Source organism: Artemia sp. Qi Xiang Cuo, chromosome 14 (assembly GCF_049724085.1).
Source record: "Artemia sp. Qi Xiang Cuo chromosome 14, ASM4972408v1, whole genome shotgun sequence".
NCBI lineage: Eukaryota > Metazoa > Arthropoda > Branchiopoda > Anostraca > Artemiidae > Artemia > Artemia sp. Qi Xiang Cuo.
The window spans coordinates 15,575,000-15,593,182 of NC_142807.1; the positions used below are offsets into that span (position 1 = coordinate 15,575,000).

General features: G+C 34.2%; 1 protein-coding gene across 5 annotated transcripts in view; it reads left to right on the forward strand.

Moving 5' to 3' along the window:
- Nucleotides 1-18,183, forward strand: part of LOC148944195 (threonylcarbamoyladenosine tRNA methylthiotransferase) — a 74,960-nt gene that overhangs the window by 12,718 nt on the left and 44,059 nt on the right. For 4 of the 5 annotated variants that reach the window (XM_089100703.1, XM_089100704.1, XM_089100707.1 and 1 more), the window contains exons 2-4: nucleotides 6,344-6,661; nucleotides 9,983-10,055; nucleotides 16,363-16,520. In XM_089100703.1, coding sequence (XP_088956829.1) covers nucleotides 6,358-6,661; nucleotides 9,983-10,055; nucleotides 16,363-16,520 — 535 coding nt within the window. In that variant the 5' untranslated portion in view covers nucleotides 6,344-6,357. Of the gene's footprint in view, nucleotides 1-5,705; nucleotides 5,739-6,343; nucleotides 6,662-9,982; nucleotides 10,056-16,362; nucleotides 16,521-18,183 lie in introns of those variants that run through there. The other variant, XM_089100706.1, reaches the window with a different exon arrangement.

Sequence of the window (18,183 nt, forward strand, 5' to 3'; positions counted from 1 at the left end):
CGAATTCAACACAAAATAATATAACATCAACCATTATTTAAGCTGTTTTAAATGTATTCTGGAATTCAATTATGTCCTTTTAGAGTTATTTCTCTGTGACATCTTAAACTGTTGACATGACTTTTGGCACCTTCTAAAACTAAATCTTATTTAATTTTAGTTTAATTAACGTTCAGTTATTGACAATTTTAAGGCTGGAATTAAATAATTTGAAAATACTCTTTAATTAAATTTCTATATATTCAAGAACTAAATGACATTATGCCAGGAGTATTCCCAAAAGTTTTTTTCCAGTGGTTCAACTGTGGATATCACTTGTACAAATGCCAACATTATATTTTAGTCAATGTTGATTGTATTAGAGAAAACTATGCATGTTTGGGAAATCTGGGTTAGTTTTGGTTTAATTGTAAAGTACCAAGGGCATTATGAATGAAATCGATTTTTTAAGTTGGCTAAGCAGAAACCAATGCAACCATATACGTCTGTAAGAATTAGGAAAACCTGGACATTCAGTTTTTAATGGCAAAGACCTCCAAATCCAGGTATATAAGTTTACGCTTTGTAGGCACCAAGTATGAAAATTGGCAACGTGTGTGAAAAGTCCAAGCGCTTTCTAACGAAGAAGTCAGCAGAAAATGAGCAAAGAAATATATCTTTGCAATATCACTGCAATAAGAGTTGCAATTTTTAAATTGCTAAAATCAATGTTCTCTCTTAACATTAACCGTGATGGATCTCTGCTTATAGCTGTAGAAGATCAGAAATCAGCAGATACAATAATTAACCTTAAATCCCTTCTGAATATCCCAATTATTGCATCTAATTGGAACCCAAAACAATCACCAACAAAAATTGTAGTTTATAATGTTCCCCCAGAGATATCTACTCAGGAGTTAAAAGAAGGCCTCTCAGATAGGGCTGGAAACACAATCCCAGTTGAGGATGTTACCCAACTTGGAAAACCTAACTCTACTGGCCTAAAAACTAGTAGATCCTTCTTATTCACACTAAAGGATAAAATTGATATCCCAGAAAAATTATTCCTATTTGGGCAAATCAAACCACACAAGGAATACAAACCTAAGCCTATTCAGTGTCAGAAGTGTTTCAAACTGGGACACACGACAAACAAATGCAATGAAATTCTCCAAGAGTGTAGTAATTGTAAATCTTTCCATCCTAAAGAGCTGACAACTTGCAAAAACACCCAGCCTACATGCATCAATTGCAAAGGTCCACATGAATCTACAAATAAATCATTATGCCCTGCATACAAGAAAAGAGCTCTAACACTCCAAATATCAACAGAGAAGGCCATCCCATACCCCTTTGCAGCAATGGAAGCAAATGCTGCCCAACAATACCAAATAAAGCCTGTAATGAAACCAACCAAAACCCCCAAGTCAAATGCCCCAAATGCATCAAGCACCCCATATAAAACAACATCTTCTAAGCCCCCTAGCTCAAATCCCTATCACAAGGAATCACCAAGCCAGCAAGCCTTGTTTTCCAGTGAGATGAGGCCAGCCTGGCCCTCCCTCCCAAGAAGAAACAAACCAGAAACACTACCTGGAATCAATCCCTTAACCAACAAACAGGATGCACTACCAAAAATGCAATCCCCAAATATATGCTTATTCATTCTAAACTGTAATGCAGTTCAGGCCATGAACATACATCAACTACAGAAAATAAAAATTATTGCAGAATTGGCAAAAATCTACATCCCAGATGATATGCTCATTCAAGCAAAAAAAGATATTGCTTTACTTTTAACAAAGCTGAACATTGATACACAGTCATATAAAGAATAAATCAACAACACAACATTTATCAATACTCCAATGGAATGTAAGATCACTCACAGAAAATAAGCTAAATGAACTAATATCATGTATGAATAATAATTCCATTAATATTGCTTGCCTCCAGGAAACTCATTTAACCCAAAATCAACAAATTAAGTCTCTGGGATACACTATCCTGAGAAAGGATAGATCTTCAGAGAAAAAAGGAGGTGGTGTAGCTTTATTAGTTAATAATAATATAAAATTTTGTGGCATCAATTTTCCAGATTTTGAAAATGATGTTGATGTAATTGGTATAAGTGTTTGGCTGAATAATTTAAAAACCTACATAATAAGCTTTTATAACCCTAATGGCCAAACTTCAGATGCCAAGGATTTCTTTAATTATATAAATAATTCTAATATGTTAAAAAACATCATTATTTGTGGTGATTTCAATGCCCACAGCCTTTTGTGGGGGAATAAACCAGCAAATAAAGCTGGTAAATTTATTGAGCATATGATTTCAAATAATAATGAATTAGCTGTTGCTACCCCTCCAAACCTAAATACATATTTTAACCCCAAAAGTGCCAAATTCTCCACAATTGACCTACAAATTGTGTCTTTAAATTTTTTGAACAAAATTTACATAAATAAAATTGATAGTCTGTGTACAGACCACTTTGCTATAGTTTGCTCCCTAAATGAACCTGCTGAAACTTCTTCTCATACTTCCAAATATATCAACACTAAAGCAAATTGGTCTATTTTCCAAAATAAGCTAAATGATGAAATTACAAGTTTCACCAAAAGTTCATGCATTTCTAATACAACAGTTGACACACATGCTGAAGCCTTGACATCTTTACTAATAAATACTGCTAATCATACTATCACCAGGACAACACCTAAGAAAACATTCCCTAAACAAATTCCTAAAGCATGGTGGACAAATGAGTGCCTAAATAAATGGAAGATAAAAAAGTCAGCTATGACAGAATTCATAAAAAAAAACCATCACCTACTACATATTTAAAAAAATTAAAAGCAGAATATAATCTAAAAAGGATTATAATAGATGCTAAATATAAACACTGGAATAATTTTGCAAATAATCTCTCCAGAGAAACGCATGAGCCAATTATACATAAAGTCATAAGCCACATATGTGGGAAAAAGACTTCTCCCAACCCACTCCTGTATGAGCTTATACATAATAATACCCATTATGACAATGATATTGAAAAGGCTAACCTATTTGCAACTCTTTTTGTTAATAAGCTAACATCAAACAATCAAAGCAATCTGTCCACAATTACTATGAACCCTAGTTACCAACCACGCCCAGGATCCGAGTACATAACTAATCCATTTTCAATCCAGGAATTGAATAATGCAATACATCATATTAGGTCCAAAACTAGCAGCAGCTATGACAATATACACCCCACATGGATAAAGAATCTCACACCTTCATACAAATAAGAACTGCTAAATTGTTATAATCACGATTGGGCATCCTCTAGGTTCCCCAATATATTGAAATGTTCGTCCCTCCTACCAATACTAAAGAAAAATAAACCAAAAGATAACCCTGAGTCTTATAGGCCCATAATGATTACACCTGTGATGGGGAAAATAATGGAGAAAATGATTTATCACAGACTCCTCTGGTTTGTTGAGAAAAATAACATGATCCCACACACTCAAACTGGATTCAGGAAATACCACTCCTCAACAGATGCTTTCATTTTGCTAACAAATGCAATAAATGAATCTTTCTCAAAAAATAATATCCTAGTGGCAGCTATCCTTGATTTTGAAGGAGCATATGACAATGTGAACCACCAAATCCTTTTAAATAAACTTGCAAACCTTGGAGTACCTCCCAAGCTAGTATCCTTTATTAAATCCTTCATAGAAGTGCGAAGTTTCATTGTTTGTGTTGGTTCAGCCTCTTCACCCCAAAAGACAATATCCAAAGGCCTACCTCAGGGAGCAGTCCTCAGTTGCCTCCTATTTGCCCTATATCTCTGGGACATGAACCTACCCCACACGAATCTACAATATGCTGATGATCTCGTGCTATGGTCATCTGGCAACACCTTTCAGATAGCACAGTCAAATCTGCAAAAGTCACTTCCAGTTTGAAAAATTCTCTCAACATTCAGATTTACCCATTGCACCCACCAAGTCAAAAATAATCCAATTTCACCGGAAGCGAAACCATGTTAATGAAAAACTAAATCTAAATAAAACAACTATTCCAGAGGATAATAATATTAATTATCTAGGTCTCATGCTTGACCAAAAACTTAATTTCCACCTCCACATTTCAAACACAATAAAAAAATGTTATAGGAAAGCAAATATACTAAAAAGACTTCTTTCCACACCCTGGGGTTGTAAGGAGAAAACATTACTCCAGTTTTATAAATCACATATAAGACCCCATATTGACTATGGGCTCATTGTCTATGGTGCATGTGCAAAGACCCAGATGCAAAAAATCGAAACAACACAAAATGATATAATACGTCTCATAATTGGTCTTAGGAAACCCACAAGCACCAAGTTTCTGCTTATGGAGAGTGGATTAACAACAATAAGGGAGAGACGTAGCTTTCTCTTGATAAAACATCTTACAAAAATTGAATCAAATAGCTCACACACATTACATAATTGGTTAAGAAATCCAGCCATGTATAGAAGTATTGCAAATGAGCATGCCAATATTCAAAAGAAGTTCCCTGTACCAGCAAAGTCTATTGCACCTGCTTTCCCCCAATCCCCTCCATGGAATTGGTCATTTCCCATAATAAATACTGAATTTTCAAAATGGAATAAAGATTTAACCCCCATTGCTTTTGTTCAGAAAAAATTTGCAAAACTTAATACAATTACCTATAAAAATCACTTCCAAATATTTGTTGATGGGTCAAAAATGAATGAGAAGGTTGCAAGTGGTGTTTTCCTTCCTCACCTGAAAATTGCAATGGGCGAGAGATTATTTAATAATTTATCTATAATGTCTTCTGAGTTAAATGCCATAATCATGGCATTAGAACACCTTAAGCAAAACCAATCTTTGATTGAAAATTCGAATAATATTATCATTTATTCCGACTCTTTATCAAGCCTTGAGTTGCTGGCCTCAGCTCCTCAATATAAGTTGGACATTGACACTTATCTGTGTCTCAGTATTATTGAGAATATTGCTTCAAGTGGCATAAAGACTTACTTTCAGTACATTCCTAGCCACTCTGGCCTTAGTGGTAATCATCAGGTTGATGAAATAGCAAAAAATGCTATAAATATTGACCAGCCAAGTGGGAGACCAATCCCAATTAGAGATATTTACCGATGGAGGCTATCAGATATTAATTTTAATAAGATTAATCCTATCCTTTCCCCCTTTCCCAATAAGTATCTATCTAAAATTTATCATAGAATTCGTTCTGGAACAAATGGACTAAATTTGCTTGCATTCTCATATAAGCTTTCTAATTCAAGTGGTTCAATTACACTGTACGCTCTTTGCAGGCATTGTAATATGAATAATGAAACAATTGACCATTGCCTATTTGAATGTAATATGATGACGTCTGCACAACATACCTTTCTTTCTAAACTGTTAAAATACCTCAAACACCACAAAATCCCACTATCAGCCAAGAGCCTAGCCAACTATACCTGCACACAGAGTATAGAAATCGACATCTATCATCTTATATTTGAACTCCTAGAGTCGAAAGATCTGCTGAAAGATATCTGAATATATCTAATAAATATGAGGCAATCAAGCCAGTAGCTCTGTAGCCCACAGAGTGAAGCAAAAGGAAAAGGGCTAAATAGTGTTACTGAAAAGCCCGCCTGCTGTTAAATAGAAGAAGAAGAAGAAGAAGATATCATAATGGATTGCTACAGCAAAAGATAGACACTGCCGTAAATCTAAGCTATTCATTAATATTGATATTATTAAAATTACTCAAGATTAAACATTTCAAATTATTAATTAATTGACACCTGCAAAAAGATCTTTTTAGAAAGACTAATTAGGTTATCCTGTTCTGTTTGACTATTTGACTATTGGCTTATTAATATAATCCTTATTTTCTTCTGATTAAAAAATAGTCCTTTTTATTACTTAATTTTAAAATATTCTTACTACCCTGTATTGCTTGGTAACCCTATTGAACATATGACAGTTGTACCATACAACTCTATTGATTTTTCTAGTGCTCAGCAATCAGATATAGATAAAATGGTATTATAGCCATTTTGCCAGGCTTATTTGTAAACAAGAAAATTTTCGTTTTCTCCTTTTACTATTCAAAGTGGCAACAAAGGAGACAATTTACAGAAAGCAAAAATTTTAGTAATTATATGCCAACCAAAAGAAAAATTGCAGAAAATGACGATTTTCAGGTGTAAATATATCTAAGATGGAGCCAGGGGGCTAAGATTGTTTTCTCTTTGATGCATTTGGTACTTTAAATACTGAAAATTCAACTATTGACATATATTAACTATTGTTACATATTTTCCAGAACTTAATAACGGTATGCCAGAAGCATTCACTCCAGATCTTCCCCAGTGTGACATATTAGATGACATTGAAGATATTTTGCCTGAAGATGATACTAAAAGAATCAGACCCCATAAAGTTACTCTTCGTGCAAAGCGTAACAAAAAGCCAAAAAAGGAGACTAAAGGGGAACTGAATAATGAATATGAGGAAGTTGACCTGCCTGTGAATATACCAGGAACTGGTAAAATATTTGTGAAGACTTGGGGTTGTGCTCATAACTCGTCAGATTCAGAATATATGGCTGGTCAACTTGCAGCCTATGGCTATGTAATAACAGGTAATATTAAATTCTATCTCATTTACCATATATATTACCATTTACCATACATTTAACAAAATATATGTGAAGTCTTGGGGTTGTGCTCATAACTCATTAGATTCGAAATATTGGCTGATGAACTTGCAGCCTATGGCCATGAAATAACAGATAATATGCAATTTTATATAATTTGCCATATTTATTGCCATTTACCATACATTTACTAAAATATATGTGAAGGCTTGGGTTTGTGCTCATAACTTGTCAGATCTGGAGTATATGGCCGGTCAACTTCCAATTTATGGCCATTTAATAATAGATAGTATACAATTCTGTCTCATTTAACTATATATTACCATTTATCAAAATATACATGAAGACTTGGGGTTTTGCTCATAACTCAAGTAGATTTGGAATATATAGCTGGTCAACTTGCTGCCTATGGCTGTGTAATAACAGTTAAAATGCAATTCTATATAATTTGCTATATTTATTACCATGTGCCATGCATTTACCATAATATATGTGAAGATTTTGGGTTGTGCTCATAAATCGTCATATTCGAAATATATGGCTGGTCAACTTGCAGCATATGGCTGTTTAATAACAGATAATATGCAATTCTATCTTATTTAACTATAGCTTATATATTACCATGCATTTACCAAAATATACATGAAGACTTAGGGTTGCGCTCATAACTCAAATAGATTTGTAATATATAGCTGGTCAACTTGCTGCCTATGGCTATGTAATAACAGTTAAAATGCAATTCTATTTAATTTGCTAAAATATCTATGAAGATTGGGGGTTGTGCTCATAAATCATTATAGTCGAAACATATGGCTGGTCAACTTGCAGTCTATGGCTGTTTAGTAACAGATAATATGCAATTCTGTCTTATTTAACTATATATATTACCATGCATTTACCAAAATATACATGAAGACTTGGGGTCGTGCTTATAGCTCATCAGATTCAGAATATATGGCTGGTCAACTTACAGCCTATGGCTATGCAATAAAAGGTAATATGAAATTCTATCTAATTTACCATATATACTACCATTTACCATGGATTTGCCAAAATGTGTATGAAGACTTGGTGTTTTGCTCATAACTCATCAGATTCAGAATATATGGCTAGTCAACCTCCATCCTATGACTATGTTGTAACAGGTAATATTTAATGTTATAACAGGTAATATCTGTTCTAAGGATAATTAGGTAGATATTAATTAATCATTAGTGATTAATTAATCATAACAGATTAATCATTAGTGAAAACTCACAAAAAAAATAGTTTACTTTTTTACTTTAAGGTCTTTGCCGGGTTCCTTAGGGCAAAGTCCTCCAAAATAATCCATGTAGACGGGGACAGTATATTGTCTGCTTAACTACACCGAACCAACTGCCAACATAACTTTCTACCTTAACCGCAGCAATTTTGTTCTGTTATATAATTGCACTGATCGCTTTGATTTACTTAAATGGTATACAGTACAAAGATACAAACTTTATTGAAGCTTTTCTATTGGTGAAATCAAGTACATGCTCTTAATCTTTGAAAATGAGAACTAAAGGAGTCAATTTTTAATATAAGGGTGAAGATTTTGTCATTTTCACCAATTTCAGAACTTTAGTTTGAACTGGAAATTTATTATTAAATAATATCTATTGGAAAACATATATCACAAACTGCAATTTGAGTCCATATTGCTAATCCATAAAAAATAAAAAATAAAATAACGATAAAAAAAGTAGCAAAAAAAGTAGCCTGTTTCTGTTCTTAAGAGAAACAGGAACGGAGACAATAGCTATGATAAACCTTTTTTCAACTCTTTTCTTTATCAATGCTGTTGCATCAATGTAGTGGTAAAAAAAAGTTCATCAGAGCTTAAACTGTTTTGTTAATATGGAAATTATATTTATTTTGTTTGTATTTATTTATTTTTCTCAGTCTAGATAAGGTTTGCTCCATATGACCAGAACCTAGGTCTGCATCTCCTATTAATCTTTATAGAAAATATTTTGAAAAAAATATTAAAAGAAGAACTTCTAAATAACAGCAACCTGGAGGTGCCAAAATGCTTTTTTGAAAAATGAATTAGAGCCTCCATGAGCCTCTTATAGATTCAAACATGTAGGGACATGGTTATTGAAATTATAAAAATGTGTTAATAGTTAAAAGAACCAAGGACATCAAACTAAGAAAATTTTTCCCCTCATCCATTGAAGATCAATTCACTCTCTAAATCAGCGATTTTTTTTAGATTTTTCTTTTAGTTCTTTGGAATTATCAAAATACTGTTCATGTTAAATTGTTAAATTCGGTTTACAAGACCAACATTATCTTTGAAAATGAGATAATGTTGGTTTTGTAAATATTCATAAAAATAAATAATTACAACTAATTTGTTTATTGGTTAAATTTGACAATGGTTTTCGTGTCTAATAATTCAAATATTAACAATCTGTTGATTCTCAAAGACAACTAAACCTTGTTCGTCAACGTTGCTACGTTGAACCATGAAAATAAACAAGCAAAACTAATTTGTTCAATTTGATAATGCTTTTCGTCACCAAAAATTCAAACATTAACCATCTGTTGATTCTCAAAGAAGGCTAAGCCTTCAAAGGAAAGGTAAACATTCTTAACCTGCTTGGTACCATATTTTTTTTCCTGCTACTGCCAAAAGTGCATCACTGCAAGTGGAGGTTTTTTCATTGAAACTTGAATTTTGTTTTTTCCTCAAATTTTCAAATATATATATGGGCTGTGCAAGTTTCTACTTTCAATTAAAATTATCAGGTTTCATTTTCATTGTTCTTTGTACTTTAAGTTTGCCTATTGCTTCTTCCAGAAAAAGTTTTGAATCTTCTTCTTCTTCTCGGGCTGTGCAAGTTTCTACTTTCAATTAAAATTATCAGGTTTCATTTTCATTGTTCTTTGTACTTTAAGTTTGCCTATTGCTTCTTCCAGAAACAGTTTTGAATCTTCTTCTTCTTCTCGGGCTGTGCAAGTTTCTACTTTCAATTAAAATTATCAGGTTTCATTTTAATTGTTCTTTGTACTTTAAGTTTGCCTATTGCTTCTTCCAGAAACAGTTTTGAATCTTCTTCTTCTTCTCGGGCTGTGCAAGTTTCTACTTTCAATTAAAATTATCAGGTTTCATTTTCATTGTTCTTTGTACTTTAAGTTTGCCTATTGCTTCTTCCAGAAACAGTTTTGAATCTTCTTCTTCTTCTCGGGCTGTGCAAGTTTCTACTTTCAATTAAAATTATCAGGTTTCATTTTCATTGTTCTTTGTACTTTAAGTTTGCCTATTGCTTCTTCCAGAAAACAAAGAGGAGGCACACCTCTGGCTACTCAACAGCTGCACTGTAAAAACTCCCGCTGAAGATCATTTTAAGTAAGTATTTACGCAGTTTTTGGATCGTCCTCAAGAACTGTATACCAACATAGATGCACACATGTCTGAGTCTTGGTAATATGGAACGTTATATTTATGTGGTGGGGGTTAATAACGAGAAAAGTGTTTTTTTTTTCTCAGAGGGTCTCTTGAACCAACCAAAGGGGGAACTTGCCCACATCCCCACTCGGTGTCAGTTAATATGTCTCGGCCCTCGATATTCATAATCAAATCTCAATATCAAGGCCGTATCCAGTGGGAGGTAGAGGGTTTGAACCTCCCCTCCACCCTGAAATCTTTGTCCAACTCGTTAATTCGTAAAAACGTAACAACAATGAATATACAAAAAATGTTCATGTGTTTTTTATTGTTTTTTTGTAACCCCCCCCCCCCCCCAACGCCTCTCTACTGAAAAAAATTCCGAAGTCCTTGAACGACCCTGGTCAGTACTGCTTATACATCGTAGAGAATACCCTCTGGTTTTGGATGGACATTCTCTCATAAAAGCGGCATATACATGGGAGTGAATGAGAAGAACCAAGACAAGACTTATAACATATGTAGTATAGTTTTAGTTTGACATTCCCCAGGTTCAAACCTTAAGGGAGCCCACTACAAAAACTTTAATGTTGAATTTTATGTTCCACAGCAGAATCCCATACCCCTACCCCGGCTACTAATATATCAGTCAAGACTGTTCTGATGGAATACTTTAATCCAGCGATCGCCAACTTGTGGTCCATGGACCACTGGCGGTCCATGAAAATGTCGGTGGTCCACGAAGAAAAGGGGTCAAACCATGTATATTTTTTTGTATTTGAACATAAAAAAGGAGCAAATTTAAGTAAACTTATCATAGATTAAAAATTTTAAAGTTATGTTTAATATTATAAAGCTTTAGTGCGACTGGAAAAGGCTAAAAAAATTGCTGTTTTACATTCTTGAAACAACCTAAATCTATGTAAGGATGTATTTAACGATTTCTACTGCTGTATAATCTTGAATCAGCATACATCTATGACTGGATGCATTTCCTTTTGCATTTCTATTTCTGCGAACAAATTTCATTCTATTTCAATTTTCAATCCAGTCTCCAGTATTACTTTAGTTCTTATAAGACTTATACATTCCTGATTTTCTGTGCCCTGGCATAAACTTCTTGAGCCTTTGAAAGTTAACTAATACTCATGTGAGCAAGTGTTCTCAAAGTTGAAACATGTGAATTGCACAGCTATCAATTTCAAACTTATTTAATTAATGGATTCTCCTGAAACTATTGTAAGAAAAGGCAAGGGCCCATAATGAGTGAGAAAAGTCAAGTGAATATTTGACACTTCTTTAGAAAAGTAAAGATAAACTGATAAAAATAGCAATAATAGTCAGCTGATCAATGAATTAGACTTACCAGTATCTGATATGAGGGCATGCATAGCATAAGATTGTTGAATTTCCAACGCGTCAATTATTCATATAATATAAGGTTGTTTAAAGGCCAAAAAACGAAAATTTGTAGTTGCAATTACTATAAATGATGATTCTTTGGAACCAACACCTGAACTATCGAACGTGATAAGATTTGAAAATCGACAACTTAGACCATCAGTTGCACCAATACCAACACGGGTAGCTAAAACAAAAGCCATAGCTAAATTGTCTTAAGTAATCAAAAACCAAAACGTGTCAAAAATGAAAATGAAGAGCAAAGATACGGGCGGTAAGAAGACATGTGAAAACGACAATTAGAGCGTGTCAAAAAAGGAAATGAAGAGCAAAGACACACACGGTTAGAAGAAATGCGACACCGGGTGAGTGAGCGAATCAAACATAAAAATTAAGAATAAAGACACCTGGAGTTAGAAGAAAAGCGGAGGCTTGTCAAACTTGAAAATGAAGAGTAAAGACACACGCAGTTAGAGGACATACGACACCAAGCATGTGAGCGAGTCAAAAATGAATATGAAGATCAAATACACACGTGGTTAGAAGAACAACAGTGGCGTGTCCAAAATGAAAATGAAGAGCAAAGACATACGCGGTTAGAAGACATTCGACACCGAGCATATGAGCAAGTCAAAATTGATATTGAAAAGCAAAGGCACACGCAGTTAGAAGACATGTGACACCAAACATGTGAATGAGTCACTGAAATCAACCTGGAAAATGGGAATCAAAACGTGTCCAAATAATGATAATGATAGCGATCATGATTGGGTTTTGGATTTTGACATGCATGAGCTCATCAATGCCTACCATACTTTTGTTAAAAAAAAAAAATAGAAGGTTCGGCGATATGTATTTCATAATGACGAAATACAAGCCGAGGTAAAACGAACCAAACAAATTGAAAATGATAGCGATGTTTATTAGGTTTTGATTTTGACATGAATAAGGTCATCAATGCCTACCATACCTTCGAAAATAAAAAACTTGGACTAGATAAATCGTTGGAAGGAAAAGAAGTATTTGTCCCACCACCTGAACAATTTAAAGAAATTAAGGTTCGGCGATATATCTTTCATAATGAAAAAATCTAATTCAATTCTAATCTATATCGATTCAAATTTATTTTGAAAATTTGAAGCAAAGCAAAAAAAAAATCTTTATTTAACGCTCAGATTTCACTTCACGATAAACTGCGCCAAGTGCTTCTCCAGTAGAGTCTTTTCTTTTGCTTGGACTGTTAACACGACTTAAGTTTTTTTTTTCAGAAGTCAATCAAATGTCGAATTAACTGTTACTCCCGTGGTATCTGTTTCAAGTGAAATCTAAATGCATGCATTTTAGTTTTCCTAATCTTCTCAAGTCTACTGAATGAATCCTAAGTTTAATTTTTTACCAGTTATAATATTTTCAAATTCAGTGAAATTTTTAACCTGATCCAACGTGCGTTTTCTGCGGATGTATTTTTTGAACCTTTTCAAGAGAAGCATCCGTTAATTAGGATTAAATATTCAGTCGTCTACGAATCGGAGATTGAAATATCAAACAATTAAACAATTATTACCTTAAACAATTTTTAGCATTTTTAGATTGTTAGGTTAGTTCCTTCATTTGTTTTTTATTAGACCTACGGTCCAAAGAATAACAAAAATGCGACTTTAAAGGACTCCTGTTATTCAGTTGTCCTAGTTGTCAGTTGTTCAGTTGTCAGTTGTCACGGAACCATTATCCGACTTCAAAGGATTTTTGTTGCCCAGCGGGCTAGTCATCTAGTTGTCCCAATCCATCGCTCCTTTAACCAATAAACTCATTAGCTGAAAAATCGGGCGTTGTTTAGACTGGATCTTGAAAACTTCAAAGACATTGTTTACTCTTTGACAGAGGAACAAGACTGTATGTCTGGGAAAGGATACGGGAGTCACGCTCCGAGACTTACCAGAAATTTTTAATTTAAAGTGAGAAGAATCCTATGAATTATTTGTCTTGACCAGCGGCTACTCTTGATTTGAAACATTTTCTTATTGTACATTATTAATCACTATTGGCCTCTTTCCTAAGAATCATTACCAATTATAACACACTCTGCATAATTAATTTATATTACCTACTGGCAAAAGTGTTCACGGATGTCTTGTTTCGTGAACCCTTTCTCTTGACTTACGGTTGCCGTTGACATGTAGTGTTGTTATGCATTTCATTACTAAACGTTAATGACCCCCCCCCCTTAAGTATTATTACTTAATTATTAAAGAGTCTGTATGATTATTTATCTTACCAACTAGGTAAAGAGTTCCCTGATGTCTTGTGTCCAAGAACCCTTTCTCTTGGCTTACGGCTACTGTTGACTTGCAATGTTGTCATATATTATATTATTAATTACTATTGTCTCCTTCCCCTCTCCTCAGTACTGTCATGTTAACCATCCTGTGTACCGAACCGGTGGGTGTAGAATGTTGGAAGAGGGATCCTTTGGATCATGGTTCTTCTCTAGGAGGCAGCCTAGTAAAGAGCAAACTCTAGCCCATAGTAATCGAAAATTCGAAAGCGCATTAAAAAACTGTCAAGTGAAGAAGATTAATCACTTGAAGCTAATTCAGGAATGATAATTATTGTGTCGATTAATTTTCAAGATCATAGTTTTTGCTAAAGCAGATTTGTGGGAATTTCAAAAAACATCCTGAAACCCCACAAAATGGTGTCAGATCGGAATGAAAACTGCACCATTGGAATCACCACAGCCAAAAATTCATTTAGGGGAATTTTATTAAGGATCAAATACGTCCTGATATGCCTTAATGGCCTTATTTACCGAAATGAATAGTTCAAGGAACTATTCCCCTGAAATACCAAATATATAAAAATGACGTTAAGTATTTGGTAGCCCATATCCCTGTGCTGGTCTGTTGTTTAGGACCAATGGTTAATCTATGATTTTAGGAGGAATGTAGTATAATGTGTTTCTCTTTACATTCGGGGAGGTGGATAGAAAATCTTGCAGCTTGTAAGTGTGTATTTGCTTAATTGTTGTGAATAGTATATTCTTATTTTCGTGTGAACAGTGGTGGTTCTGGCCTCTTTTGTGCCTGAGACAAAATCTTTACTAGCCCCCCCCCCCCTTCTGTCACCTACAAAAGTTTCAGGCCAAATTTTTTCCATAATTTTTATTTATATTAACAAAAGTATTTTCAATTTATTATCTAATTAATAATTTATTTTATTATAATTTTTTAGTTTATCATTTAAATTATTTTAATTATTATTTTTCAATTTGTTTTATTTTATTAATTCATTAATTATTTTAATGTATTAACTGCACCTTCTACTTTATTTTAATAAAAGAAAATTACAGAAACTACAAAATGATCATAACCTCTTGATTATTTGAAATTTTGTGCCCCTAAAATTTCTGTGGCAGGGGCAGGTGCCTTTTCTGTCCTCCCTAAAACCACCTTTGCGCATGAATGCATATGGAAATTGAAAGGATGTAAACTACACGTCAGCGAGAAGTGAAGGGCAAAATTAAAGGGTACATGTCATACTACAATGGATGGAAATAGTTGGTATTTATCAAATGGTTGTCGGATATAGGATTAAAAAAACTGAACAAACTTCTTGCTAAACTATAATTTTATTACTTCTCGTCAAAGCCGTTGGAGTTGCTTTCGCAGTATCAAGTCTCTGCTACTTTGAACAGTTAAAAAAGAGTCAGCTCAAGACCTTTTTTTTTATAGAACATATCGAACCGGATATGTCCACCAACTGTTACGTTGTGCTTATTTATGGTACTTGGTTGAGTCAGGTCTTTCTTTAGCTCCTAAAACTTAACCTATTAATAACCTATTATATTTATATTAATTATAATTTAATTTATATTAATTAATAATCATAATTTATATTAATTATATTAATTATAATTTATATTTATAACCTATTAATTATAATTTAACCTATTAATTTACTTAACCTCTTAACCTATTAATTTAATTAGCTCCTAAAACTTAACCTACTATTTCTTGCTTTATAGGTGACTATTACTCTTTTTAGATTTATGTCTATGATATAGCTGATCAGTTGTTTTTCACGGTAGGAGGGGGGTTCTTTGGTCTGACCTAGTGGAGTTCCTTTGGGCCAGGGAAGATATGGGCTCTTTGGGCTAATCTGGGGGCCTCCTATTTGTAGGTATATCTGTAATCATAGTTGCATGCAAGTTCGGTCCTTGGGCTAGAGGAAACAGCTGTTTTCATTTTAACACTTTTCTGATTTCCTTTGCTAAATTTCTTGGTGATTACCACTGGTATTTTCAAAAAATTAATAAAACCTAAATGAAAATATGTTATATTGCAAATATTGAATAAAAAAAAAATTTCGTTTGAATAACGTATATTTTTTAAGGTACTCGATACGCTAAAAAGGAAACAAAAGTATTGTTCAGTCAATTTGCTTTAAAAAATCTGCAGTGGTTGTTTGAACTCAAGGTCTTGATTCTTAGAATACAAAATATTAGAATAAAAATGTTTCCCCTGTTATTACTGAAGGATCCAAAAGGAAGGATACGAAGCTAGGAAACTTGAACTAGGAAAGCGCTAGACAAGATTTACCTGCTGTTTGGGTTCCAAATGTCCCTTTTCCTTGGAAAACTCAAGAACTTCTAAAAAAGAAAAATATTTTGTGGTTCATTTTATTTTCAAAATTGGTTTAATTTTCTGTGAAACCCTTGCTAAAAACTTGATTACGGCATTTCCAACTTACCCCTTTATTGGTGGGGAAGGGGGTTGAACTTATTTCGAGGAAAAAGATAATGAGAATTTCCTCCTATTTTCCCTCTGTGTAGTTAACCTTTACTGTGAGATTTTGATTTACTTTTTAGAAATGAGATTGAAGCTTGTCGTCGCGTTGGTCGTCCAATTGTGGTAGCTGGATGCATACCTCAGGGCGCACCTAGAGCAGGATTTTTGAAAGGCGTTAGCATGATTGGTGTTCAGCAGATCGATCGAGTTACTGAAGTAGTGGAAGAAACTTTGAAAGGTTTGTCAAATTTTGGGATCTGTTGGAAGATTAATCTAAATTTGGACTTGATAAATTGAGTTTTGACAATCTGAGCATGGCAGATTACAAAAGATCGTCCTTGTCGACCTGCCATCTAGGCCCAAACGAAAGGCGATCGTTCCCGAATGGGGTGGGAGAATGTCGTAAAGAAAGATTTAAGGGACATGGGAACTTCTTCAAAGGCTAAAAAGAGGGAGGCTTTGAATAGATTGGAATTTAGGACGAGCCTCCATAGCTGTGTTGGCCTCAGGTGACCTGTTGCTGTAGTGAGCTGTTAGTAATAGTAGTAGTAGTAATTTGAGTTTTGGTGCTCACATGAGGATGTATCCTTATTTTGAACTGGCGATCTCAGTGTTTAAGTCAAGGGTCACACCGATTCATCGTAGATTTTGTTGAATTCACTGATCTTACATTTTGTTTCTGTCAAAAGTTCTTGGGTGTTAGTATGATCTTACAAGTTATGCATTTTTTCGTTAAGAGAGATTTATGAGTTAAGAGAGCATATCAGAATTTTAATCATTGCTGGCCGACAAAGTTTAACTAGTTGTGGTTTCTCGGTTAATTTATTTTTTAATATTTTTTTCCTTTTTTATCCATTGGCAGCATACAAATATTTGTATGCTTTTGCTTGTACATAAAGTTATTTCAAATTTAGTCAATGACAACCAATCAGTAACTTGCCTTAAATATTTGTAACGTAAACAAGGCGGTATCTGGGGGAGAGGGGGGGGGGGGTTGAACACCCCCTTTCCTTCCCAAAATGTTCGTCCGACTCGTAAAAACTTAACAAAAATGAATATAAACAAATTTCTATGCATTTTTGAAATGTTTTTTTTTGTAACCTGAACGTAACATACAAGGACGTTGTCTGATTTATTATTAACGCAGATTAGCTTCGGTAACGTATATGACTCTGTAAGCAATTACGTAGAATTGCAATTAAGTAGATCAAGTTGCAATTAATCGAAATTACTACTACTACTAACAATTTACCGCAGCACCAAGCCGCCTGAGGCCAGTACAGCTACACACGCTCCTCTTCAATCCTAATCTACTCAAAGCCTCCCTCTACACCCTCCCAAAAAGTTCCCATTTCCTTTAAATCTTTCTTTATGACATCCTCCCACCCCAACCGTGGATGACCTGCTTTCCGTTTAGCCCTAGACGGTTGGCCGAAGAGGACAATTTTTGGCAATCTGTCATCCTTCATCCGTAAAACGTGGCCTAGCTATCTCATCCTTTCTCTCATTTTAGCCCTAGAAAGCGAGATTGAACCACACTTTTTTACAGCCTACTGTTTAAAATACGGTCAGTCAGCCGGGTACCCAGAACAATCCATAGGCAATTTCTCTGGAAAACATCTAGCAAATCTTCATCCACTTTTGGGAGCGCCAATGCTTCAGAACCATATGTGACCACTGTCATCACTGTAGCTTCCAATATTCTAATCTTGGTTTGCAGACTTATTTTCCTAAACTTCCAAACTTTTTTAACTGTGAAAAGCACCCTGAGCCTTAAGCCTTGACTATTCTAATTTAACATCTTCACTGCTCCCACCGTCTTTACTAATGATACTACCAAGGTAAGTGAAGTTGTCCACCTGGTCAATCTGTTCGTTACCAATGTCACCTTTTCATCTTCA